This window comes from Scyliorhinus torazame, chromosome 18 (assembly GCF_047496885.1).
Source record: "Scyliorhinus torazame isolate Kashiwa2021f chromosome 18, sScyTor2.1, whole genome shotgun sequence".
In the NCBI taxonomy this organism is placed as follows: domain Eukaryota; kingdom Metazoa; phylum Chordata; class Chondrichthyes; order Carcharhiniformes; family Scyliorhinidae; genus Scyliorhinus; species Scyliorhinus torazame.
The window spans coordinates 139,877,037-139,903,813 of record NC_092724.1 but is presented as its reverse complement, the minus strand read 5'-3'; the positions used below and the strand labels follow the sequence as shown (position 1 = coordinate 139,903,813).

Sequence of the window (26,777 nt, the reverse complement as noted above, 5' to 3'; positions counted from 1 at the left end):
CACAGGCATCTTGTGTGCATCAAAGGGACTTTACGTAGTTTCAAATATACTGTGCCATTCGTGTTAATCTTAAAACCTATGTTTAATTGTTAACCTAAGAAGGGAGTAAAGGAATATTGTATTATTATCCAACTTTTCCACATTTAATAAATAGTTTTTTTTGTTAAAACTAATTGGCGGCCCTGTGACTCTAATCCTCCAATTTGGTGGGGAGGTGAGAAAGAAAAGTATAAGTTACGGGCTTTTGAGCCAGGGTTCTATTCTGTGATCTTCCCGTCCATGTTATAACATCAACTGGGATTGAAACCTAATCAGTAAATATGTACTACAAAGTAAAAGTATAAACATTCTTTATAAATCTCTTGCATAAACTCCAGTTCTGAAACTTAAAGTTTCAAAGCAAGTTAGTGACTGAAATGAATTGAGTTCACCTCTTATATTCACTATCTTCCACACTGATATTTCGAAAGATAGAGTGGAGATCATGTGCCTTTTTATAGCGAGGTGGGGAAAATAGAGGCATTGAGTATAAGAGATATGCTTGTTACAGCAGTGTTTAGACCACAGTTGTGCTATTCAGATCACCGCATTGTGGAAAAGGCATTAAATAATAGGCTGTAATGAGCATAATTACTCGGAAACTACCAATGATAAGCAGCTTTAATTACGAGAGAAGACTTAAGATTTTGGAACTGTCGTCTTGGAACAGGAAAGGTTGGGAGGTTAATAGGTTTTTCTCAAAATTTGTGGCAGATTTTGAATGGATGAAGACTCTCTTGTTTGGAATATATGATTGGAGGTTATTGATTTTAGCACTTGGTGCTGAGAGGAAGAAAATGGTCAGGGAAACCACATTTACTCAGCAGGTTACTGAAGCTTGCATGCTTTTCCAGGGGGGTTAGTTGAGGTAGAAATCACTGCATTTTCAAGAGAAAAGTATGTAAAAATTTGAAGTAGAGAGAAATAGAAAACAAAAGAGAGCAGTGAAATTAGTTTTAAATTTCTTTACCAAGAAGCTAGCACAGACACGAAGCTGAATGGCCTTCTGGATTATTTGGAGATGTGGCCAGATCACTAGTGTACTTTAGAAGCTGAATACAAAATGGCTTGGAGAGTTGCGGAGAGAGGAGCAATCTCCCCTGTCTGCAAGCAGTTGCCAGTCCTGAACTAAGTGAGATGAAGTGGTAATAATTCTAGTGTTTGAGCTTCCAGCATGATGCCATTTTGACATTGGTATTCAAAAGAAAATTCTAAACGGCTGTACTTATACTATTGATAATCTGTGCTGCAAATGCTTGAAATGATGATGGTTTTTATTTATCTTTATCAGGATGCACATTTCCTTAGTGCGGAGGAGTGCATTACAGCAGGAGACTTCCAGAACAAGCACCCCAACGCTTGCCGCCTATCTCCTGATAATCATTTTGGTTCCAAGTTTGTTACCGTCTTGGCAACAGGTATGGGTGATACTGATTGTGATCAAATCCCAGCTTATGAAAAATAATGCAGAACGGGCAATGCCATCTGCACCATTTCTAGCAGGCATGTTAATGCGAACAAAATCTACCTCTAAACCCAGTGCCCAGTATAACACCTGGAGAAAGTTATTTTCTCTCTCTCAGCTGTCTGATTTCTGGCTAATTCACTGGGAGTGGATCAGGTGTTGGTGAAAATCTTGTGTGTCTATGACGGTGACTGGATATGTTCAGATTTTTCTAAACATGTTTATGCGAGTGGTGGCGCAGTGGTTAGCACTGCTGCCTCACGGTGCCGAGGACCCGGGTTCGATCCCGGCCCCGGGTCACTGTCCGTGTGGACTTTGCACATTCTCCGTGTGTCTACGTGGGTCTTAACCCTCACAACCTAAAAGGATATGCTGGGTAGGTAGATTGGCCATGCTAAATTGATCCTTAATTGGAAAAGAAAGATAATTGGGTAATTTAAATTTTTTTAAATTATTTTAAAAAACATGTTTTTGCAAAGATAATACTTTCACAATTTTTAATGTGGATCAGAAATGTGACACAATAAGCAAGTCATTGATTTAAGAAAGTACATAGCATTGGAATCTTGAAACAATATTGTCTGCTGTCACACCTAAGCATCATGCATATTCCATTGCAAATCTACTTTTTTCCCCCTTTTGCTTAGGTGGCCCAGATAATCAGGTTCATTTTGAAGGTTACCAGGTTTCCAATCAGTGTATGGCTCTTGTAGGCGATGACTGTTTTCTGCCATGCAGAGATGCACCGGAGCTGGGATATGTAAAGGAATCTTCTAGCGAACAATATGTTCCTGATGTTTTCTATAAGGTAACTACCTAACTGACTGCGTTGTGACGTATTGCATACTATTGGACAATTTGATAAATACAACAAATAAATTAAATCATAGAATTTACAGTGCAGAAGGAGGCCATTCGGCCCATCGAATCTGCCGGCTCTTTTGAAAGAGCACCCTACCCGATCTCACACCTCCACCCTATCCCCATAACCCAGTAACCCGACCCAACACTAAGGGCAATTTTGGACACTAAGGGCAATTTTAGCATGACCAATCCACCTAATCTGCACAACTTTGGACTGTGGGAGGAAACCGGAGCACCCGGAGGAAACCCACGCGCACACTGGGAGAACGTGCAGACTCCGCACAGACAGTGAACCAAGCTGGGAATCGAACCTGGAACCCTGGAGCTGTGAAGCAATTGTGCTAACCACCATGCTACCGTGCTGCCCTTAGTGTTGGGTCAATAGTTCAAATCAATTTAGCACATTCATTATTCCTCCTCCTTTGCACGCACAGTCAGCCTGATCATGGAAAGATCTCAGAGAGTAGTATGGGCGTGGAATGCTCTGCCTGCAACAGTAGTGGACTTGCCAACATTGAGGGCATTTAAATGGTCATTGGATAAACATATGGATGATAATGGAATAGTGTAGATGGGTTTAGATTGGTTTCACAGGTCGGCGCAACATCGAGGGCCGAAGGGCCTGTACTGCGCTGTAATCTATTTCTATTAAGAAGGGAGAAAAGGCAGTGGGCGGGATTCTCCACTCCTGCGCCGAAGTGCCCACACCGCCGTGAATGCCGTCGAGGTTCACGACGGCGCGAAACGGCCCCTATCCCGACCGATTCAGGGCCCGATAATGGGCTAGGAGCGGGGCCGCGTCATCTACACGCGCCAGGCCTTGTCGCCGCATAAAGGCGGCGCTGCATAACTGGCGTCACCCGCGCATGCGCGAGTTGGCCGGCGCCAACCCGTGCATGCGTGGTTGCCGTCCTCCCCGAGTCCGCCCCGCAAGAAGGTGGCGGACGGATCTTGCGGGGCCATGGAAGGAAGGAGGTCCTCCTTCAGAGAGGATGGCCCGACGATCGGTGGGCACCGATTGCGGGCCATCCCACATTTGAGGTACCCCCCGGATCTGGATCCCCCCCAGCGTTCCCGTGCTGTTCCCGACGGCAGCGACCAGGTGTGGACGGCGCCGGGGGGAACCCGCCGTTTTGGCCTGGCCGCTCGGCCCATCTGGGCCTGAGGATTGCGGGGGTGCCGGAGAATCGCCATTTTGGGTGTCTCCGGCGATTCTCTGGCCTGTGGCCCGCGGAACTCGATGGGGCCGTTCCCGCCGCTTGGGAGAATCACGGGAGGGCGTCGGACCGGCGTCACAAGAAATCTTGGCGGCCCAGGCGATTCTCCCAACCGGCGTTGAAGTGGAGAATCTCGACCAACGAGTTTTAGGTTGGAAGCAAAGGAAAGAAACCGCCAAAAAAGATCAACTTCATTAATGTATAATGTTTGAGAAAAATTGTTGCTCAGCCACGTTGAGGCCTTTTCCATTCAAAATATCTTGGTATTCATTCCAGTGTAAAACTGAACCAGACTGTTGCAATCTTGAAGTCCCATTTGACCCTGAACCAAACTACTGACCCCATATCCTGTCCATCATCAAGATCATTCACTTCTATCACCTCATCAATATGCGTCTCCACCCTTGACTTTTCACCTGCTGCAGACCCCTCAACCATGGTCTGTTTTCTCCCTAGATACAACCATTTCTTTTTTATTTTATTTAGTGTACCCAATTCATTTTTTTCCAATTAAGGGGAAATTTAGCGTGGCCAATCCACCTACCCTGCACATCTTTGGGTTGTGGGGGTGAAACCCACGGGGAGAATGTGCAAACTCCACACGGACAGTGACCCAGAGCCGGGATCGAACCTGGGACCTCGGCGCTGTGAAGCCACAGGGCTAACCCACTGCGCCACCGTGCTAGATGCAACAATTTCAATGCTTTCCTGACTGGCCTTTCCGCCTTTCACCATCCATAAACTTAAGCTCATCTGAAACTCTTTGGTATCCCAACTTACAGCGAGCCCTGTTCATCCATCTCCTCTGTTCTTGTTCACCTGGATTGGTTTCTACTTGGAGAACACCGCTAATTTTTTAATTCTTATTTTTATTTTCAGATCTCTTAATGGCCTTGCTTCTCCCTAAGTCCATAGCTCCCTTCAGTTCTCGGAGATTACTGCATTCCTCTAACTCTGGCTTCGTGCACAGCCCTGATTTTCCTCATGCCATCTTTCAGCTACCTACGCTTTTAAGTTCTGAAATCTCTCCTTAAACCTCCCACATATTTACTTCTCCTTTTAAGACATTCTTAAAAAACCTATCTGTTTGATCAAGCTTTTAGTGACTAGTCCCTTCTGTGGCTCAGCGCCAGTTTGGTTGGCAATCACTTCTATGAAGTGTCTCGCAGTATTTTTATACCTTAACGATGCTGTTTAAATTGTTCTGTAGAATCTTATGTCGAATAAAGTCATTCAGGGCATCATTTTCAAGTAACACAGCCAATTCCCCTTTGAAAGTTATGTTTGAACCTACTTATACCTATCGTTCGAGCAGTGCAATCCAGATCATAAATGGCTGGGGGTTTTTAAGATCTCTTCTTTCTGGATTTTTTTTGTTACCTTAAATCTGTGTCCTTTAGTTCCTAATCCTCCAGTCAATGTAAACTATTTTTCCTTATTTACTTTTTCAAAATCCATCACCTCTTTGAACACCTCAATATAATTTCCCCTTAACATTCTCTACTTTTTAAGGCGAACAACCCACCTTCTCTTGTCTGTCCACATAACTTAAGTTCCCCATTCTTTGTGTAATTATGGTAAACCACCACAGGGCAATTTTTAAAAATCTTGCTTGAAAACCGCGAGGGAACATTGTTTCTCAGCATGCTGTCCCTCGGCGACATCATGTAAAAACACTGCCTCAGTTTCTACATGTAAGCTGCAAGTACCTGGTTCTTCCTCACCACCACCTCCCTTGACCACCTCCACTGCCTCTAAATTTTCAGTCTGCATGTCAGGCATCCAGTACTAAAAGAGCAGCAATTCCCTTCAGCTAAATATTCACAAGACTGAAACCATCACAAACTCAGTATCCTAGTCATGGACTCCATCACTCTCCCTAGCAAATGTCTGAGGCCGAAGTGGACGGTTTGCAACCTTAGTGTCATCTTTGACTTTGAGTTGAGCTTCTGAGCACATCTCTAAAATTGCCTAATTCCATCTCCACCATTGCCTGACTCCGCCCCGTCTCAGCTCATTTGCTATTGAAATCCTCGCCTGTGCCTTTGTTGCCTCTCAACCTGACCCTCCGATCTCTGCACTCCTCCAATTCTGGCCTCTTGCGTATCCTTGATTTTAATCTCTTACCATTGATGAGGACAATTTCAATTGCCGAGGCCCCATGTTCTGAAATGTCCTCCCTCACCCTTGCCACCACTCTTTCAACTTTTTAAGATATTTTTTGAAACTACCTCTTGGACCTATATTTCCTTTTGTGTCAAATTTTGTTAATGCTCCTTTAAGGTGCCTAGGGTTGTTTTACTGTGCTATAAATGCAAGTTGTTGTTGTAACCAGAATTAGACACACTGCTTCAGCTGAGGCCTAATCAGTGAATTTATCAATGTTTAGAATAATAAGGACAAAGAACATTACAGCACAGGCCCTTCAGCCAACCAAGCCTGCGCCGATCCCGATTCCTTATTTAGACCTACTACTTTTTGCCCAAACTATCTAATTCCTCCATTCTTCGCCCATTGCTTGTGTCTATCAAGATGCACCTTGAACGTTGCTATCATGCCTGCCTCCACCACCTCCACTGGTAACCCGTTCCAGGCACCCACCACCCCTCTGCGTGAAAAACATTCCCCGCACATCTCCTCTAAACTTTTCCCTTCTCACCTTGACCTTTGCCCCCTTGAAATTGAGTCTTCCACCCTGGGAAAAAGCTTCTGACTGTTCACCCTGTCTCTATCTCTCATAATTTTATAGACCTCGAACAGGCCTCCCTTCAGCCTCCATCTTTCCAACGAAAACAATCCGAGTTTATTCAATCTCTCCTCATAGGTAGCACCCTCCAGACCAGGCAACATCCCGGTGAATCATCTTTGCACTCTCTCCAAAACATCCACGTCCTTCTGATAGTGTGGTGACCAGAACTGCATGCAATATTCCAAATGTGACCTAACTAAAGTTTTATACAACTGTAACATGTCCTGCCAACTCTTTTACTTAATGCCCCGGCCAATGAATATTTACAAACAACAGTGGTCCGAGCACTGATCCCTGTGGAACACCACTAGTTACAGATCTCCATTCTGAAACTCCCTTCCACTGCTACTCTCTGTTGCCAAGCCAGTTCTTTATCCATCTAGCTAGCACACCCCAAATGCCATGCGACTTTACCTTTTGTACCAGTTTGCCATGAGGGACCTTGTCAAACACCTTACTTAAGTCCATGTAGATGGAATCCACAGCTTTTCCCTCATCAATTCATTTTGTAACCTCCTCGAAAAACTCTCATCAAGTTGATGAGGCATGACCTTCCCTGCAAAAAAAAAAAAACACGTTTCCTATCACTAACCAGTCCATTTGCTTCCTAATGTGAATAAATCCTGTCCCTCAGTACCTTCTCCAATAGCTTCCCCACCACTCACGGCAGGCTCACCAGCCTATAATTACCTGAATTATCCCTGATTCCCTTCTTAAACAAAGGGACAACTTTGGCTCTTTAGTCCTCCAGAACCTCGCCTCTGGTCAAAGATAAACATAGAAACATATGAAATAGAAGCAGAAGGAGGCAATTAGGCCCTTCGAGCCTGCTCCGCCATTCATGATGATCATGGCTGATCATCAAGTTCACTACCCTGACCCCCCCCCCCAATATCCCTTGACCCCTTTAGCCCCAAGAGCTATATCTAATTCCTTCTTGAAATTACACAATGTTGTGGCCTCAACTACTTTCTGTGTTAGAAGATTCCACAAATTCACCACTCTCTGGGTGAAAAAATTTCTTCAGATATGTGTTAAGGCCCCAGCTATTTTCTCTCTCGCCTCCCACAGTAACCTGGGATATATCCCATCAGGCCCAGGGGACTTGTCTACTTAATGCATTTTAAGATATCCAACATTTTCTCCTTCATTATGCTGATATAGAATCATAGAATCCCTACAGTGCAGAAGGAGGCTAGTCGGGGCATCGAGTCTGCACCAACCCTCTGAAAGAGAACCAGACCTGGGGTGAAGCTCCCAACCTATTCCCATAACCCGGCAACCCCATCTAGCCTTTTAGACGGTAAGGGCAATTTAGCATGGCCAATCCGCGTAACCTGCACATCTGGTAGGAAACCCACGCAAACACAGGGAGAAAGTCCAAACTCCACACAGTCACCCAAGGCCAGAATTGAAACTGGGTCTTTGGCGCTGAGGCAGCAGTGCCAATCACTGTGCCACCCATAATGAAATTATAGAAAGGAATTGTATTTATACTGCATGACCACAGGACATACCAATGTGAGCTCTTCCCATAATACCTCACTTCAGGATACCTCCAAGGTGTCCTTCCTCATCACAGCTGTGATATATTCCCTAACCAGTAATGCAACTCCCCCATCCTTTTCTGCCACCTCCTCTATCTCGTCTAAAACATTTATATACCAGAAAGTTAAGCTGCCAGTCCTGTCCCTCCTTTAACCATGTCTCTGTAATTGCAACCCCTCCTTGCTCTTGTATTTTCTATTTATGATAAAGCTTGGGGGTGGGCAATAAATGGGGCGGTACGTGGCGCAGTGGTTAGCACTGGGGCTGCGGCGCGGAGGACCCGGGTTCGAATCCTGGCCCTGGGCCACTGTCCGTGTGGAATTTGCACATTCTCCCGTGTCTGCGTGGGTTTCACCCCCACAACCCAAAGATGTGCAGGTTAGATGGATTGGCCACATTAAATTGCCCCTTAATTGGAAAAAATAATAATTCGGTACTCTAAATTTACTTTTTAAAAAGGGATGGTCAATAAATGCTGGCCTAGCCAGCAACACCCAAATTCTGTGGAATAATAAAAATATATACTTTAAAAAAAAAATTAAAAAATATTTAGAGTACTGAATTCAATTTTTCCAATTAAGGGGCAATTTAGCCTGTCCAATCCACCTACCCTGCACATCTTTTGGTTGTGGGAGCGAAACCCACGCAAACACGGGGCGAATGTGCAAACTCCACACGGACAGTGACCCAGAGCCGGGATCGAACCTGGGACCTCAGCACCGTGAGGCAGCAATGCTAACCACTGGGAATAATAAAAATATTAACTAACTGTTTTTACCAACTTGTCCTACAATTTTCAAAGATTTGTCTAGATGAACCCACCCCAGTTCTTTGTGTTCCTGTGTGCCCTTTTCCATGAGACCATTTAGTTTATATTACCGTTCGTCATTCTTCCATCCAAAATCCATCGCTCTTTAGTTCTCTGCATTCAGTTTATTTGCCATCTGTCTTTCCATTTTACCAGTCAATCAAAGTCTTCCTGAAGTCCTCTACCATCCCTCTTATTTGAATACTTGATTACCATTGCTGGCAGTAGCTTTATTTTAACTAGAAATGTTTGCAAAGCATAATTAATATGAATGCATTCCTAAAAAATAATAGTTGTAACATGTTCTGGTGAATTAAGTCCACATGATAAAGTGAATATGTGCATGTAACCTTTTCTTGTGGTTTCTCTCGTAGGACATAGACAAGTTTGGTAACGAAATCACACAGTTAGCGAGGCCATTGCCAGTTGAGTACCTGATCATAGATGTAAGTACAAGCTATGGTACATTTCTAATCCTGAATTGGATCAGCGATGACTTTCATTTTTCTAGAATACAGCAAGAGAACGGTGAAGCATGGCAGAGGAACATGATATGAGTCCATTAATGTCTTGCCTCTGCCAGTACTGCAATGTAAAATAATTAAGTTGCATAAAGTGGTTAAAAACTAGTTTGCCTGCACAAAGGCATCGTATCCTGAAATTGATTCAATTCTATTAATGACATTTATGTTGGTTAAAGTTTGAGGCCAGAGGCATATCACTCCATTCCCCCATTTCAATTGCTGAAGTACAAATTGCATACAGGCAGCATACATAGACGAACCTAATTCACTTGTCTCTTGAGAAAATCAGTATCCTTAATTTGTAACACATTCCAAACATAAAGTAAATTTACTTTACTCCGAACCCACATTGCTTTTTTTAATGAAGCACTTTTATTAAACATTTGTGTGTCTAGTTTTAAAAAAGAAACAAAAATAGACCAGGCCTTTTTTCTGGCTGAAGATGACTTCTGGCTATCCCAATGGCATGGCTGGTTAAGATAGTGAGCAGCTGAGCCACATTGACTAGGAAAACACGCCTCGCAAATTGCGTTGATGCCATCCAAGTGGCAGTTGAAGTACTGCACTTAGTTTCAGCATTCCAGGCTGTTGGGGAAAGAGAAATTTGACGGGATTTCCAGCTCGCGGGATATGATTAGGTTAATGATGCACCCTTTGCTTGAACACTGACTAATACTCACTGTTGGGGGTCATACTGTTGGGGGTCATAGGTGAAAAATTGTGTCGTCGTCCTCTTTCCCCCCCCCCCCGGGGCAGGCTTGGTGAGCAAATTACATTGTATGTCATTGAGCGGTGATTAGGTATACTCTTGGTGGGAATGGTTGTTGCCGAGCACGGTCCTATTCTGCTGCCTGAGCATCAATTATAAAGGATATACAGATGTTGAAAATCAAGTTTGTCACCTCAAATTATACTCCACTATTCCAAAAAGGTATGTTCTACAAGTTGATTACTGAGAAATGACATTCAAAAAGGATTACGTGTGTCAGCACTGTTCTTAATACAGTAGACAAAGCACGAAACTGCAGAGAAATCTAAATGAAACAGGATGGACAGGCACCCCAGCATCTGCCAGTTCATGGAAATATTTCGTATCTGAAGCTACTTCCTGTGCAGGTGTTGAAAGTGCTGGTTTGTATTAGTACTAATGTGCCCAATAGATGCCTGCTACTTTTCCGAAAGCCTTTTATCTACACGAGCAATGGTTTAAAATGGTTATAGTCTGTGGCCTTAATTTTTTCTGACATTTTGCATGGCCTGTTATTTTCAATGCACGGTACATTAAAACATTTTAAAAACCAGTTTGCTGCATGGCTGCATAGGAGCAATATCTCAAAGCGTGCAACTTGTGAATATCCTGTGCAGTGCCTTCCGGGTTCCTGCATGGCTACCCACGTGTACAGATCAGAGGGAACATTGATTACAGTTGCACCCTTTGTTTATTCAGCTACAAAAATGGACCTTAATAGGATGGTTATTTTTATTCTACATTACTTTTCTGTATATAACGTGACCGACTACTGCAAACAGTGGCCCTGGTATGGTTTGGCAATATATCTGTTTGATGTAAGAATTTAGGGCAAGCCAAAACTCCCCATTTATCGTTTTATTTGGAAAACACATTTTCTTCAAATTGCCCAAATGAAAAAAAAAACATATTTTATGGAGAAGTCTCAACTGACCTTTTGCTCAGGCTACTTAATGTCTGTATTGTGCAGCTTCACGTTTGCAGAATAAAAGGCAAGGTGGCTCACAAAATCACAGTTTAATTCAATAAAGCATTTAGAATTATTAACCTTTCTTCAGTTAAATTTTTGCCATTTGTAGATTTGATCACGCACACAATCCAGCTGTCAGTACTCTAGATTGGTCACTGCTTTTAAGCATGCAGAGCAGAGACTGAGGTTGTGCAGCATAAACAATTAATGAGAGTTTATTTTTCCATTAGCTGTATTCTACTTTGCAAGCAGAACCTCACAATTTGTACTTGCTGCTTAATAATGCTTGCTCCATTCCTGTTACCTTTGTTTGGAGGAAAGTAACATTGTACTTTTGGGGGCAGCACGGTGGCGCAGTGGATAGCACTGCTGCCTCATGGCGCTGAAGTCCCAGGTTCGATCCCGGTTCTGGGTCACTGTCCGTGTAGAGTTTGCACATTCTCCCTGTGTTTGCGTGGGTTCCGATCCCACAACCCAAAGATGTGCAGGGTAGGTGGATTGGTCACGCTAAATTGCCCCTTAATTGGAAAAAATGAATTGGATACTCTAAATTTGTATGAAAAAAATTGCACTTTTGGCATTTGCAACGTTTGATGAAAATTATGCAATTGTCTGCGAACCTTTGGTGATTCATGTACGTGGGACACCCAAATTTCTTTGCTTTTCCACAGTGCTTAGTTCCTCGTCATTGAGAAAATATTCTGATTTATGTTTCTTCAATCCAAAGTAGATAACCTAACACATTTTCAGACTGCGCTCCATTTGCTACATGTTGTTCACTGATGGTCTGTCAGTGCGCTTGTGTAACCTCCTGTTACCAGCGATACTAGCCACTGTGCCTGCCAATACTACAAACTTGAATATACAGTATAGTTCTCTATTCCTCCATCCATGTCATTGGTAAATATGACACTTGCCATTATATAGTGTAGTTCATAGGACCATTACCAAAGAAAGTTTGGCATTGCAAAACATAAGGCAATATCAAGAGAGGTGACCAGAAACTTGGTCAGAGGTAGGTTTTTAGAGCAGAAAAGAGAGGCAGAGAGGTTTACAGAGGGAATTCCAGGGCCTCAGCAGCTGAAGGCTCAGCAGCAAATGGTGGAGCAATTAAAATCAAATTTACAGTGATTAAATATGATGAAAAGCTGAGGCTTCAGTACGTTGCCTTGGGGATTACCACATCACATCCCAGCAATCACAATATGGCTATCCTCCTCTACATGCTGCTTTTGGCAACATCATTCACAGACAAGGGATTAGTTTTCAGCAGCATACTAGTGGCCCCTAGCTCTATGTCTTCACCACCTTTCTTGACCCCTTCACTGTCTGTATATTGTCAGGCTGCTTGTGCGATATCCAGTTGAGGATAAACTGCAATTTTATCCAGTTAAGCATTGGAAACCATTATCTTTGGCCCCCCACCTTGAAATCCATACCTTCACCACTAATTCCATCCCCTTTCACAGATGGTATACCATCGAAACCCAACTTTTCACAACTTTGGTGCCCTATTTGACCCCAGGCTGAGCCCATGTGTGTCAGACTTGGCTTAGTTTTTTTTTTGCACTCTTTGAGATCAGAGGTTGTGGGTTCAAGTCCCACTCCGGGACTTCAGAACAGTAATCAACGTTGACATTGCAGTGAATTACTGAGGGAGTGGTGCACTATTGGATGAAGCATTAAACTGAGGCTCCATATGCTCTGTCAGGTGGACATAAAGATCACATGGCATTATTTTGAGGAACTGCAAGGGAATTATCCCCGATGTTCTGATCCAATATTTATCCTTCAATGAACATCACAAAAACAGATTATCTGGGCTTTTTCATGTTACAGTTTCTAGGAGCTTGCTGTTGTAAACTGGCTGTTGTGTTTCCGATATTACAACACTGGCTATACTTTGGAAGCTGTTCATTGATTGTAACAAGCTGCAGTACATATGGTGGTCGTAAAAGGTGCTATACCAATGGAAATCTTTTTATCATCTCTCTTGCAAAGACTGCCTCCGTCCACTTCTAGAACATTGTCTGCTCCCTGCCTTACCTCGGCCCAACTGGTGGAACAGGCTCAAAACACCGAAAGGCCTCGTCCATTTCCTGTATAAACCTCGTCCATGCCTTTGTCACTTCCAGGTTTGATTTTTCCAATGCTCATGTGATTGGCCTCCTATCCCCTATAATCTGTAAACTTCAGTTCATCCAGAACTCTACTGTCTGTATCTTACCACCCCTGCTTTGCTCAGCTTTATTAACTCTTGATCCATTAATACCTCCAACTTAAAATGTTCACTCTTGTGATAAATCCCAGCCTTTCCCTATCCTTGCAGCCTTTCCCACCTCCCTATCCTTACAACCTTCCTCAACCTGAAAGCCCTCATTCGCTGGCTAAACCTTCATTCCTCTGTCACTGACTTTTGGTGCATCTCACTTACGTTTGAAACATTGGTGACCATCCATGTCTTCAGCCATCATGGCTTCACATTCTAAAATTCCCATCCTAAATCCACCCATCTCCTCTCCTTGTAAGCCGCCCCTTGAAAACTACCTCATTGACCAAAGCTTTAGTCACCCCTCTTACTACCTTCTCTTGGCATCCATTTTGAAATATAGAAATAAATTATCTGTAAAAATAAATAAGTGCAAATATTGGATTCTGAACAAAAATGGACAATAAAGAGAATCTATAGCAAACTTGCAGCTTCTGTAAAAAGATGGTGGAAGCAGAGATGATGCATGATTCCAAAAGGAAATTGGATGGGTCCTCGATAGAAATAAACTTGCAGGACTACAGAGATAGAACGGGGCAATGGGACTGACTAAATTGCTGTTCAGAGAGCTGGTGACGACTTGGTGCATCAAATGGCCTCCTGTGCCACAATGACTCTACAAAACAACGTGAAGTTTTGTGTGTACAACAGAACTGTTCTGACTAATGCCTGCATTTTCTCTCCATGGATGCTATTAGATATATTTCTACAATTTTCTGTTTTATATGCATATGCCTGATATTTAACTCTGTGCAACCATTATTTTCTTTCAACTATAGATTCCCACAACTTTTCCAAAGGATCCTGTTTACACTTTTGCTTCATCTCCCCATCCTTTTTCTGTTGTGAACAGGGATGTTGTCGGAGAGACACAGGTAAATGTCTCACTGCTGGAATGAACAAGTTAGCATTACATTAAAATTTGAACTGTTGTGTGAGATTGAGATGAATGAAACACAACATGCAACACCCAACACACGGGTCGAAGTTTTACTAATGAGTAAATTCTTTTAATTAATATTTGCTATGCTGTTGACTTTTATTACAGGATTGTTGTGCTGTCAGAGTGAAACTGGCTAACATACAAGAGCAATTAAAAGCATTGTGCAGAAGAATTTCTGTGTAACATGATTTGATTCTTGCATTTCATCAATTCACTTCCTTTTGATGTTGGTGTGTTTGACTTTAGAGCACAAACTTCTCTGTTTAAAAAGTAGTATAAAATGGTCACGGGCACAAGGATTCGCCCAATTAGTGGTCTCCTATAAGTACAGGAATAATTGCAGTACAACCAAGAAGAAGAAGAAATAGCTTATTGTCACAAGAAGGCTTCAAAGGAAGTTACTGTGAAAAGCCCCTAGTCACCACGTTCCGGCGCCTGTACGGGGAGGCTGGTCCAACCAAAGCTGATATGAAGCCCCAGCAACAAAAACGAAACCGTGTATATTGATGATTCAAACTCTGGCTACCAATAATATTTTAATAACATAAAGAGCTGCTATGTATGAGTTTTAGTGCATAAAGATCTGCCTTTTCCAGCTTCACAACAATACGAACATCTCGCCTTCTCATTTTTATTTCCCCTCCTTCTTGCTGCCTCCCTCCCCCTTTCCCTTCAGCTGAATGATCTATTCGATTCTAGGTTCTACTTTGTTATTATTTAAATTCCCTCAAGCTACTTCAGCTTGGCTCCGTGAGATTTGATCTCCATACCAGGAATATAGTGCTTATTTTCCTAAAAGATGTGGAGATGCCGGCATTGGACTGGGGTGAGCACAGTATGAAGTCTTACAACACCAGGTTAAAGTCCAACAGGTTTGTTTCGATGTCACTAGCTTTCGGAGCGCTGCTCCTTCCTCAGGTGAATGAAGAGGTATGTTCCAGGAACACATATATAGACAAATTCAAAGATGCCAAACAATGCTTGGAATGCGACCATTAGCAGGTGGTTAAATCTTTACAGATCCAGAGATGGGGTAACCCCAGGTTAAAGAGGTGTGAATTGTATCAAGCCAGGACAGTTGGTAGGATGTCGCAGGCCAGATGGTGGGGGATGAATGTAATGCAACATGAATCCCAGGTCCCGGTTGAGGCCGCACTCATGTGTGCGGAACTTGGCTATAAGTTTCTGCTCGGCGATTCTGCGTTGTCGCGCGTCCTGAAGGCCGCCTTGGAGAACGCTTACCCGGAGATCAGAGGCTGAATACCCTTGACTGCTGAAGTGTTCCCCGACTGGAAGGGAACGTTCCTGCCTGGTGATTGTTGCGCGATGTCCGTTCATTCGTTGTCGCAGCGTCTGCACGGTCTCGCCAATGTACCACGCTTCGGGACATCCTTTCCTGCAGCGTATGAGGTAGACAACGTTGGCCGAGTCGCACGAGTATGTACCACGTACCTGGTGGGTGGTGTTCTCACGTGTAATAGTGGTATCCATGTCGATGATCTGGCACGTCTTGCAGAGATTGCCATGGCAGGGTTGTGTGGTGTTGTGGTCACTGTTCTGAAGACTGGGTAGTTTGCTGCAAACAATGGTTTGTTTGAAGTTGCGCGGTTGTTTGAAGGCGAGGTGTGGGGATGACCTTGGCAAGATGTTAATCGTCATCAATGACGTGTTGAAGGTTGTGAAGAAGATGACGTTTCTCCGCTCCGGGGAAGTACTGGACGACGAAGGGTATTCTGTCGGTTGTGTCCTATGTTTGTCTTCTGAGGAGGTCGGTGCGGTTTTTCGCTGTGGCGCGTTGGAACTGTCGATCGATGAGTCGAGTGCCATATCCCGTTCGTACGAGGGCATCTTTCAACGTCTGTAGATGTCTGTTACGCTCCTCCTCGTCTGAGCAGATCCTGTGTATACGGAGAGCTTGTCCATAGGGGATGGCTTCTTTAATGTGTTTAGGGTGGAAGCTGGAGAAGTGGAGCATCGTGAGGTTATCCGTGGGTTTGCGGTAAAGCGAAGTGCTGAGGTGACCGTCCTTGATGGAGACGAGTGTGTCCAAGATGGAACATACCTCTTCATTCACCTGAGGAAGGAGCAGCGCTCCGAAAGCTAGTGACATCGAAACAAACCTGTTGGACTTTAACCTGGTGTTGTAAGACTTCGTACTTTCCTAAAAGAGACCTATGGGTTGCAGTGGTGTTTGATGATGTGGTTCACCTGAATAAATCTTACTGGAAAATACTGTTTTTCTTTAAACTATGGTATCCTGTATGGGAATGAATTATCCTTAAGACTGTTAATTGGGATTAAATTTAAATGTTTGAAATTTATTTTGGTTTTAATATCCCATTTAATTTGAATTGATGGTGTAATTTAAATTGACTTTGCATAGGCGGTTTATAAAAACTTGATCCTAATTTATATTGAAATAAAATGTTGCATAGATTTCTAGCAGAAAGTGTCAGTATTATTCGTCGTTTCTTCAGGGTGAGCTATGATGTCAGCGTCTTTTTTGCGCAGTCTGCATTGGCGTTTATGATATTTAACTAAACCTTTTGAGTTAAGTTGGATTACCCCAATAGGAACTTCTACTTCTCTCATGTAAATTAGAATTTCTGTCAATATAATTTTCGTGACTGAACAGTGGAACCTTCAATCTTTTGTGCCCTTCCTGAAGACGTTGACTCTTGCTGAGAAATGTTCTCAGGCATGTTGGGGGACTCGCCCTCATACTATTTAGCTATGGAGTGCATCACAGCAGAGCCCTTTCTACCCTCACCTGCTCTCTAAGCTCATGCACTTTCCAGGTCAGACCATTCAAAAACAATAGGGACTAGCAATCCTTGCTGGCTGTTTCTTTTCTTCTCTGCTCACCAGACCATGGAAAGCAGCCTCTGGTCATCTGGAACTATGGTGACTTTACTTACTTTGGGCGGTACGGTGGGACAGTGGTTTGCACTGCTGCCTCACAGCTCCAGGGTCTGAGGTTCAATTTCGGCCTCAGGTGATTGTGTGGAGTTTGCACTTTCTCCCCGTGTCTGCGTGGGTTTCCTCCGGCTGCTCCGGTTTCCTCCCAGAGTCCAAAGATGTGCAGGTTAGGGGATTGGCCATGCTAAATTGCCCGTTAGTTTCCAAATAAGGGTAGGTGGGGTTACTGGGTTTCGGGGATAGGTTGGAGTCATATGGTGCTCTTTCCAAGGGCCGGTGCAGGCCCGATGGGCCGAATGGCCTCCTTCTGCACTGTTGATTCTATGATTCTTATAGCATTCTTCTTGGCTCAGAAGAGCTAGCTCATTCAGTGCATGAACCTCCAACCACTCTTGTCTGTATAAGACTAGTTACCCTGATTTTTCAGTTTCAAAAAATATCAATATAGTTCAATATAAGTTTTACTCTTATCCTTTTATGCTGTTGTACAGTAACTTGTTTTGTCTCCTGTAGGATTTTCATACCTTGGCCTCCTACCTATCACAGAATCAATCTTCTGTTTTTCTTGATGTCATCTCCGATTTCCACCTACTTCTGTTCCTGGTAACCAATGATGTTATGCCACTCAGGGTGAGTATCATTTAACAGCCGCTGAGCGTATTATAACAGCTTAGAATCCCCACTTAAAATTTCTGTTTAAAGCCACTGTATTGTGTGACATTGTGACCATGCCTGAAAGCAGTTTTATTAACTGTTTTACTGAGATGTTGGGTTGGAATAAGGAAATAAGAAGTGGAAACCGATGAAAGGCAGAATGTAATAATGTCTGTGATTGGAAGTGGGCAGGGCAAATCTCCCGAGTGGCCGTTCTGATTACCTACATAATTTCCAACACCCATGAAAACAGATTTACTACTTGAACATATTTTTTAATGCAAACAAGCATTAAAAGGGAATAAATTAAATACACACTAATATTGTTAGCAATATGTAGGAAGCTAACCTGACTCCTGATCTTGCTGTCCACTGTTACATTCATCTTCCTTTAGATAAATTTGCCTGCTCTACGCTGTTAGCGATAATGTTTTTGTATTCTCCAGGAGAAAATTATTCCTGAAATCTTATTGTAGTTTTTGGATTACTTGACCACCAGTAATAGTTCACGTTTGCATTTTCTGTTTTGGGGAGTTTAATGTTTCTTGGATACTTAAAATATTTACTATAATGAATTGCTTTTCAACCAAGATCTGACGCAACACCCTTACTATATTGTTGCGTGCATATTTTTGGCAGGGCACCAGACCCAGAGTTGATTCTGAGTCTGAAGCAGCTTGCTATCTTGGCATATTACCAATGAATGTCTGCTCAGATCATTTCCAGACTTTACCTTTTAGCTCAGCAGCAAGCATACTGCGCGCGTGTGTGTAGAGCAGTTTGGTTGGCAGTGATCAACTGGAGATCAGGATCAATCAAAATAGTGACCTGCTTGGGAGTTTTGAGCATTGTCTTGTCATTCATTTGATTGGGGCTCGATAATTAGTCATCTTTGTGTTCTAATTAACGGATATAACAATTAATGTTAGCTTTCACTTTTAGCAATAAAAATATAAACTGCATTTTAAAATATTAATCTTGACAGGCACACTGAGTGGTCCTATAAATGCCACAATACAAGATATGGGTTATGGGTTCCATAATCCATTTGGAACTGAATTTAACCGTCCCAATATAGATTCTACATTTTGCCTTATTAGGATTTTACCAAACTTAAATTAGCACTGATTTTGGAAAGATACCAATAGTTTGGAATATTACTAACAGAATTATTTTGTCATGCAGAGAATTCTTGAAATCTAGTAAAATGATGCAAGTAATATCCTGAATCACCAAGGTGTAGGAAACGCCGTGTTGAATAATTATTTTAAGATCAAGCATATATCTTGTGCAGCAGTATAATCCGCTTTTCTATTTTTGCCTGTCATCCAAGTTGTTCATTTGTAAAATAAACCCCTTTATCAAAACCTTAGAATTAAGTTCAAGTCTGGGTTTGCGCAAAAATTTAACTATTCCATGGTTCAAGATAATCATTTATTGAGGGAATGCAGCACGATTAAGTTCCTTTTGTATTGGTGTTAAACTCTCAAAATATCTGGAAGTAATATATTTTAACTGAAGGCAGATGTGTTTTTAAAAGAAAACTCATTCTCATTGCGGAAAAATTTCAGTTGTTTACTGATATAATCAAGCGTTTCATTCAAAATGTGCTATGACCTGCATCTGCCAGTCACAAGTGAGTTTCCCTAAGGAAGTGGGATACCGTGAAGAAGCATATCAGAACACACATCATGCTTGAAGCAAGGATTTCCCTTAACTGGCACTTGGTGCAATTCTAGATGAGGCTGCTTCAGGGTGGCTGGGGCCCTCCCTAATTTTGGGAAGGGTGGGTGACATACCTTTTTTAACCACTGATACTTCATTTCACAGCACTCTGGTTTTAGCACAGCCTTGGGTCATCGTGTCCTAATGGGTTTTAGTTACATGTTATACAGCTAGTATCCGCCACAGAAAGCCAGATGCTTGGAGATGGAAATTGTACCTAGTAAAAGACTAGCAGAGCCGTGAATTTGCAGATGCCAAATATATACTGGGAAAGCTTGAGCGTGATGTGCGTAGATATTGACTAGTACTATATCATGGTACAGTATTTCCTGAGTATGGGTAGTTGTTTCTGCAAATCTGTTGTCATTTTGAAAACCATTATGCCTCGTCATCAAACTTCATTCCTAAGAATAAAAGGATTAATCATGAAATCTTTCTTACATTTGGATTAATACTTTATTTTGGTGGCCTTGATGAATTTATAGTTATTACTATTCCATAATCTACACTCTATTGTGTTTTTGGTATCCTTTGATATTTTGGCCCAAGTAAATCTGCCTGGAGTGTGAGGTGCTGAAAGGCATTATAAAATATACCTATTGTACTGAAAAACCTCAATGTTCAAAATAAATATTTATGCTCTTATTTAATGCAAACTACACACATAACCAACTTTTCAGAAACTGCAGCCGTGATGTCAATGTGTCAGGTTATAGTATTTTCTTCAAAATCTGCCCTTCACACAGAAATGGGTGCAGCACTCTTTTTCAAAGTATTGATTATTCTGACAAGGACATATCAGTTCTGTGCAATTGTATATGTTCTCAAAACTCTTAAAATCAAAAGTGTTCTTTTGTATTTTTTCAACAAAAATGAATTATGTTCTTGATAATTATGAATTGGTCTCATTGCTCAAAGTCTGAGGAATGGTTATGTAAGAGTCTGAGCGAGTTTGTGCTTGAATGTCAGTGAGTACTTGTGAATGAGAATTTCTGGCAAGCTGGTGACAAATTTATGACTTGGTGCTGTTACTTAAGTGCCTTATCTTAGTCCTACATCTGTAAGTTGATTATTTTTATCTATTGTCTCACTGACACAATAGCTGTAATTTGTGTTTATCCTAATTCTCAAGGTTTCTGTTCAAAAATAGCAAATCCAAATGTCACTTACTTTGGGATTAAAAGATAGCTTCCACTGGTTATTTAATGTTGGCTTTGAAGTAAACTGATTCAGTTGAAGCTATTACGAACAAGTTAATTAAAGTCCTCTCTCATCTCTTATCCAAAGGCGTTCATTCTTATGCATTAAGTAGCATCCAAGTGACCTGCAAAATGACCATTTTATCTATCTTCACGTGTAACCTTCGCTGTTTCATATCTTTGACAGGATAGTATCAACTTGTTGTTGGAAGCAGTGAAAACACGGAATGAGGAACTTGCCCAGACCTGGAAGAGATCGGAGCAGTGGGCTACCATTGAACAACTTTGCAGTAAGGCGAAAAAGGGGGGTTGGATAGTGGCAGCTTGTCTGAACACTAATTGTAAAATATATGAATTGTCAACCTATTGCATATTTGTTTCACATGCTAACTAATGGTAGATCTGAAGTTAACACTGAGATTGCAGCTAGATAGCTCCTAATATGTCTGGAGCCGTCAAATACCAACTTCTTGAATACTTTTGGTTACACAGTAGGCATCACTGGTATTGTTGTTCAACCTTCACAATGAGCAATTGTTTTTTTCAAATATAAATTTAGAGTACCCAATTTTTTTTCCCAATTAAGGGGCATTTTAGCGTGACCATTCCACCTAACTTGCACATCTTTGAGTAGTGGGGGCGAAACCCACACAGACACGGGGAGAATGTGCAAACTCCACACGGACAGTGACCCGGGGCTTGGATCGAACCCGGGTCTTCAGCGCTGTAGGCAGCAGTACTAACCACTGCACCACTGTGCTGCTCAATGAGCAATTGTTATGGACAGGAAGGAGGTTAATTTAAACAGTCCTGATTTCACCCCTCAACCACTCATTCATAAACAGAACACTATTTTGATTTCCCCATTTATAAGTGGTGACATATTTTCTCAATTCCTCAGTTATGGTGTGATCCAAACAATTCCACAGCAAACTCGAGATAGGTAGTTTATTGACACACTCAGACATGCAATATGGCCCCCCTTTTTAACTTAAACAATAAAAGAAGAGATCAATCGAGAAACAATGTACAGGGCAGAAACCACAGAATAAAGAATTATTGTTTCACGTGAGTCTAGAGTCCAGAATCAAAGTCCAATGGTGTATTCTTTCACAGAGTCGGAAGGCTGAAGACTGCTGAATAATTCCGTTTTCCAGTAGAGGCAGCTTCCACGATGGGACAGGCATGTAGAGAAGAATTAGTTTTGTGGACACTGTACAGAAATTCAGAGGTTTCAGTAGAAACAGTGTAGATGGGGCCAGGTGTTAAAACCTGGACAGAGTTCTGATTCTGAGTTGCTGCTTGCTAGGTGGAAGATGACACAGACTGATTGGCAGAGCAGCAAGACAGAGTAACTGGCTCAAAAAGCAAAGAATAAATGCCTTCAGGTTAAGGGAAACTGTGAAAAAGGTAGCATAGTGGTTAAAGTGCCCAACCAGCAGTCCAAAAGTTTGATCCTCAAGTTATGAACTTGAATTCACCAATTCTGTTTAATTTGTGGCCCATCAGTAAAGAATTACAGGTTAAGCTGGTTCACCAATGTTGGTTGGGAAAAGGAATCGATAGCTGCTCCACAGCCTGTCATGCTCTTGATTCCTGGCCACATTGCAGAGTTGATGCTGAATGCTACCTCAGTTTAAAAGTAATTGATACTAATTATCAGGGCCACTAGGGGAAAGAAATAAATGGAAAAAGAGAAGACAAAGACTTGCATTGATGTAGCGCCTTCCACAAAGTCTCCCAAAGCCGATTACAACCAATGAAGTATTTTATAAGCCATACACCACCCTGTCTTGGAACTACATTGTCGTCTCTTCACTGCCGTTGGATCAAAATCCTGTAACTGCGTTTCTCAACAACTCTGTGGATATCCCTATACCAGGTAGACTGCAGCAGTTCAAGAAGGCATGAGCCACAAATGTTGACTTTGCCAACGATGCTCATCTCACATGGGAATTTTGCCGTTGTCACCCATATTCAAAAAACCTTCCCTATCCCATTATGTTCTGTAACAAATGGTCAGGGCTTTGATAACCGGGGAAATGTTCTAGTTCGAGGGAGTGACCAATGGTCAGTAACATTTGTACTTCACTTTTAGTTTCCAAAATGATCTTTTTCCTTGTAAGCCTCACATTAAATAATTTCTGTAACTGAGATGGCAGATCAGCAACTTCCTAGTCCTTAAATATCTGTAAATTAGTTTCTAGGTGTTAGGTGAGAAAAATATGTTGTTCCAATTCAGAGTTACTTCATCCTCATTTGGATGCATGAGAATGGATCTTTTGAAACACCGATCTATTCGGAGGTCTTGCAAATCTGATCATGCAGGAGTTTTCTATACAAACTTTACTTCATTTTCTGGGTGCCATGTCTTCTACATCTCCTAACAGTAGGTTCGGATGGCACGGTAACACAGTGGTTAATAGTTAGCTCCAGAGTCTCCGGTTCGATTCCCGGCTTGGGTCACTGTTTGTGGATTCTGCACATTATCTCCGTGTCTGCGTGGGTTTCCTCCGGGTGCTCCGGTTTCCTCTCACATTCCAAAGATGTGCAGGTTAGGTGGGTTGGCCATGATAAATTGCCCTTAGTGTTCAAAAGGGTTGGGCGGGGTTGCTGGGATGGGGTGGAGATGTGGGCTTAGGTGGGGTGTTCTTTCCAAGGGCCGGTGCAGAATCGGTGGGCCAAATGGCCTCCTTCTGCACTGTAAATTCTGTGATTCTAGTAGATCTGTTAGAATATGATGAATATACTCAAAACATTGGTTTACTTAACCAAACTTTAAACACACTATTTCTCTTGATATAAGATTTGTGTTATATTAAGTTTACACAAAGCTAGTGTTTTGAAAAGGGTGCCATTTGATTTGAACTGTGCAGATGTCCAATCTTGTCCCTTTTTACTGAATATGGAATGATAAACCTCCTGGTAAATTCTGTACTGCTGCTCGGTAACAGAAAGCAAACAGGAGATCAGAATCTGAATTGTTTTTAGAATGCTGATGTTGGACGGCTGAGTCTTTTCCTTGACTTGATGGTGACCAACTCGGATGTTTGGTGTGCTTCTGTGTCGCACTGTTTCCCATAATCATCTTACTCATTCTTAACTCTACCTAAATGAATTTGTGTGTTGAGTGTACCTATTCACGTGGACTGTTGTTTTTTATTCTTTGAGGCCTAGATACTAATCAGTTGTCCTCTGCTTACAGGTACAGTGGGTGTTCAGCCACACACTGCTTCAGAATATGGTGCACTGGGAGGATCTCCGCAGTCTGCTCCCACTGCTATGTGGTCTTGTAGACACTGCACCTTTATGAACCACCCGGGCACCGACCAATGTGAGATGTGCAACCTTCCTAGAACCTAGCCAGCAGAAAATGAAAGCCGGATTTGGCCATACCGTTTGACCCTTTGTCCATTTGGGAAGACAAGGTGGCTGCCAGGGCATACTGGATCCAGCAAGAAAATTCTACAAGTGAACTTGTCCTCTTGAGATCTGCCTGGACTTTATTAATTGAGATTAAATGAAAAAATTACTAAATACAACTTTTATTTTCAAGGACTTTTAATTTCTTCCACATTTTGATTGAATGGTTTTTGAGAAAATTCCACTACTTGTGCAGAACAATTCCTTTGGGGGTTAATAACGACACGCTTGTCTTGTTCATTATAGTTATCAAATTTGGAGAGCAAAATCTAGCATCCAGCTCGGGGACAAATGGTGAAGATTAACTTATCACCAAATGCAATGGAAGGGTTTCAAATGAAGTGAATTTAGCCAGTCACCCAGGTTGGTCAACTATGTGGTGTAAAACTGTGACCAACCCCCCAAAAAACAGTATCAAAAGCTGTTGTTGAGTATGGCAGGTTTTGCTTTATGCTGTTGTCAGATTTTATCAATGAGGATAAGTCGTAGCAGACAGAAGATTCAGCACTGTGTATATGTTATTGCAGTCCTTTTTAGCAGTGGCAAGATAGGTTAAACACGTGAAGATATTTACTCCATATGTGTTACTTTTGCTAATCCGCAACATTTCCCCAGCCTTGACATTTACACCTCTTGTTTATGGCCTTACAAACTCTTCCAGTTGAATGTTCGCCTTTATGACATTGAGGTAACCATAATGCTTGGAGCATACAATTAAATTTAGACCAACTTGAAATCCAATAATGTTTTCCCATGAAAATATCAGAAAACCAGTGTTTAAAGAAACGCACCATTGTCTGAAAGTATGTGCAGTTAAATGTATTTCTGTGGAATAGAACATGCAAGGATGAGTCATTTGAATATGACCTATATTTAAATAGTACTATGCTCTTCAAAACTAGTTGTATTGCTTTAAAGTAATCTGTCCAGTTGCTTTTTGATGCACATCCATTTTTATAATGTGCCGGTGACCTGGACTGAATGTGTTGGGTTACAACTTCAAATACAAGAAAAACCTAAATATTGTTTATTACAACTAGAATGCACATCAGTAAATAATGGGACAAATGTATCATTGCAGACTTCAATTCAGCCATTTGACTTGTATTTTCATACACCTCCACTTGCCAAGGCATGCTTTATAAATTAAGCTTCAGTGTTGGCGTCTTTCTTGGTTTGTAACAAATTAGTTGTTTCATGGAGACTACAGCTTTTTATCTGTGATATGAATTTGCACTTCATTTTATTTATTTATTTTCAATTCTGTATTCTTAGCATGACGTCAAAAAAAGCGTACTGCTGCTTTATTAGACTATATCCCAGCAGGATAAAAATTATTTTTCATAATCTGGCCTAGTAATGTGGTAGATAAGATTCTCCCTAAACAGCCTGATGCTATGTACCCCTGACTGCCCATCACTTCAATCCATTTGCCACATGACCGTGATTTGTGAGAACTTTCAGACCACCTTTTGGCAGGTAGACTCATGTATAGCAACTATCTCCAGAGAAGTAAAATGTGATGCCCTGTGGTGTGTATTCCCCACTGACAGAGTATAGAAAGGGATGATGTTCCACATCAGACTTAGGGCCACCTTGTGTAAGGTAAGATTCCATTCTTGTGTTAGGTTGTTTTGCATTTCAGGTTATAAAATATTTTGCCTTACAGTTCTAGAACCATTGCCTGCCACTTTTTGACCAGGGTGCCTATCAGTTGAGCGTATTGTGGCATTAGCATCAAAACCTTTCTCTCCTGCACTCCTTGCTAACTGCTGAAAAAGGCTGTTTAGAAGCCAAATATATGAATATCTTTATAAAGACAGAATGACATGGATAGAAGTGAGTGTAAAATCAATTCACAAACTTTGTATTTAGTGGTCTGACAGTTTCAGTGCTCGGACAGATGTTTGCCCGCATTATTGTTTGATTTCCAAAATCCGTACTGATTCAAACTAGTTAAGACCTCTTGGGGTGAGAGGGAAACTGAAGATTCTTTGTAGGGGATTTCACTTTTTCCATCCAGCATCTGTAGGTCGCGTAGAGAGAGAAATCGTTGTAGGTTTCTTGTACAAATTGGTAGAGCCGGCTCAATAAACACACAGGCATTAAAATAATATTTTTAATACATTGGCTACCTCCAGACTACGTTCTGGTGCTGATTGAAATTTGCTTGACCACTACTTTCAAAACCATTTGAGACCAGTTAAAGAGGTGGTGGAGTATTCAGTGTTTCCTTTAAAATGATTTGGTGCTGCAATGATATCAAAAATTAGTATGTGGAAAAAGTACAAGAAATGGAATGATTACATTTACCTGTGTTTTTCTAGAGTTCTTTCTGAAAAAAATTGGAATAATAGTTGGAATCCGATGCAGTGATATTTGATTGCTAGTTTGCATATCTTGATCAGTAACATCTCAAAACTAAGTAATTTCACTTGCAGGTATAAAATATTGAATAGAACAACAAATTGAAACTTTAAAATAAGAGCTTGAATACCTTAAAGTTGACGGCAGGTGTATTGTTTCCTGTTTTGTTTTTTTGTACCTTTTCCATTGTACACAGGCTTTTAAGGGTAAGTTCAGTATTTCAGAGCTTCCATCTAGTGAGAAGGTAATGTCCATCGTTTACAAGAGTAATAAATCAGTCCTCATTCCATTATCTGTGTGGAATTGAAGCTTTAATGCCTTGTCTTCAGCAAATGGAAAAAAGGAG

At 41.7% G+C, this 26,777-nt stretch overlaps 1 protein-coding gene across 1 annotated transcript in view; it reads left to right on the top strand.

Annotated features, from left to right (window-relative positions):
* nploc4 (NPL4 homolog, ubiquitin recognition factor) overlaps positions 1-24,183 on the top strand; it is an 81,193-nt gene extending 57,010 nt beyond the window's left edge. The window contains exons 11-17 of the mRNA XM_072483475.1: positions 1,331-1,457; positions 2,152-2,312; positions 9,065-9,136; positions 13,981-14,076; positions 17,577-17,693; positions 20,829-20,931; positions 23,847-24,183. Coding sequence (XP_072339576.1) covers positions 1,331-1,457; positions 2,152-2,312; positions 9,065-9,136; positions 13,981-14,076; positions 17,577-17,693; positions 20,829-20,931; positions 23,847-24,004 — 834 coding nt within the window. The 3' untranslated portion in view covers positions 24,005-24,183. The remainder of the gene's footprint in view (positions 1-1,330; positions 1,458-2,151; positions 2,313-9,064; positions 9,137-13,980; positions 14,077-17,576; positions 17,694-20,828; positions 20,932-23,846) is intronic.
* The last annotated feature ends 2,594 nt before the right edge of the window (positions 24,184-26,777 follow it).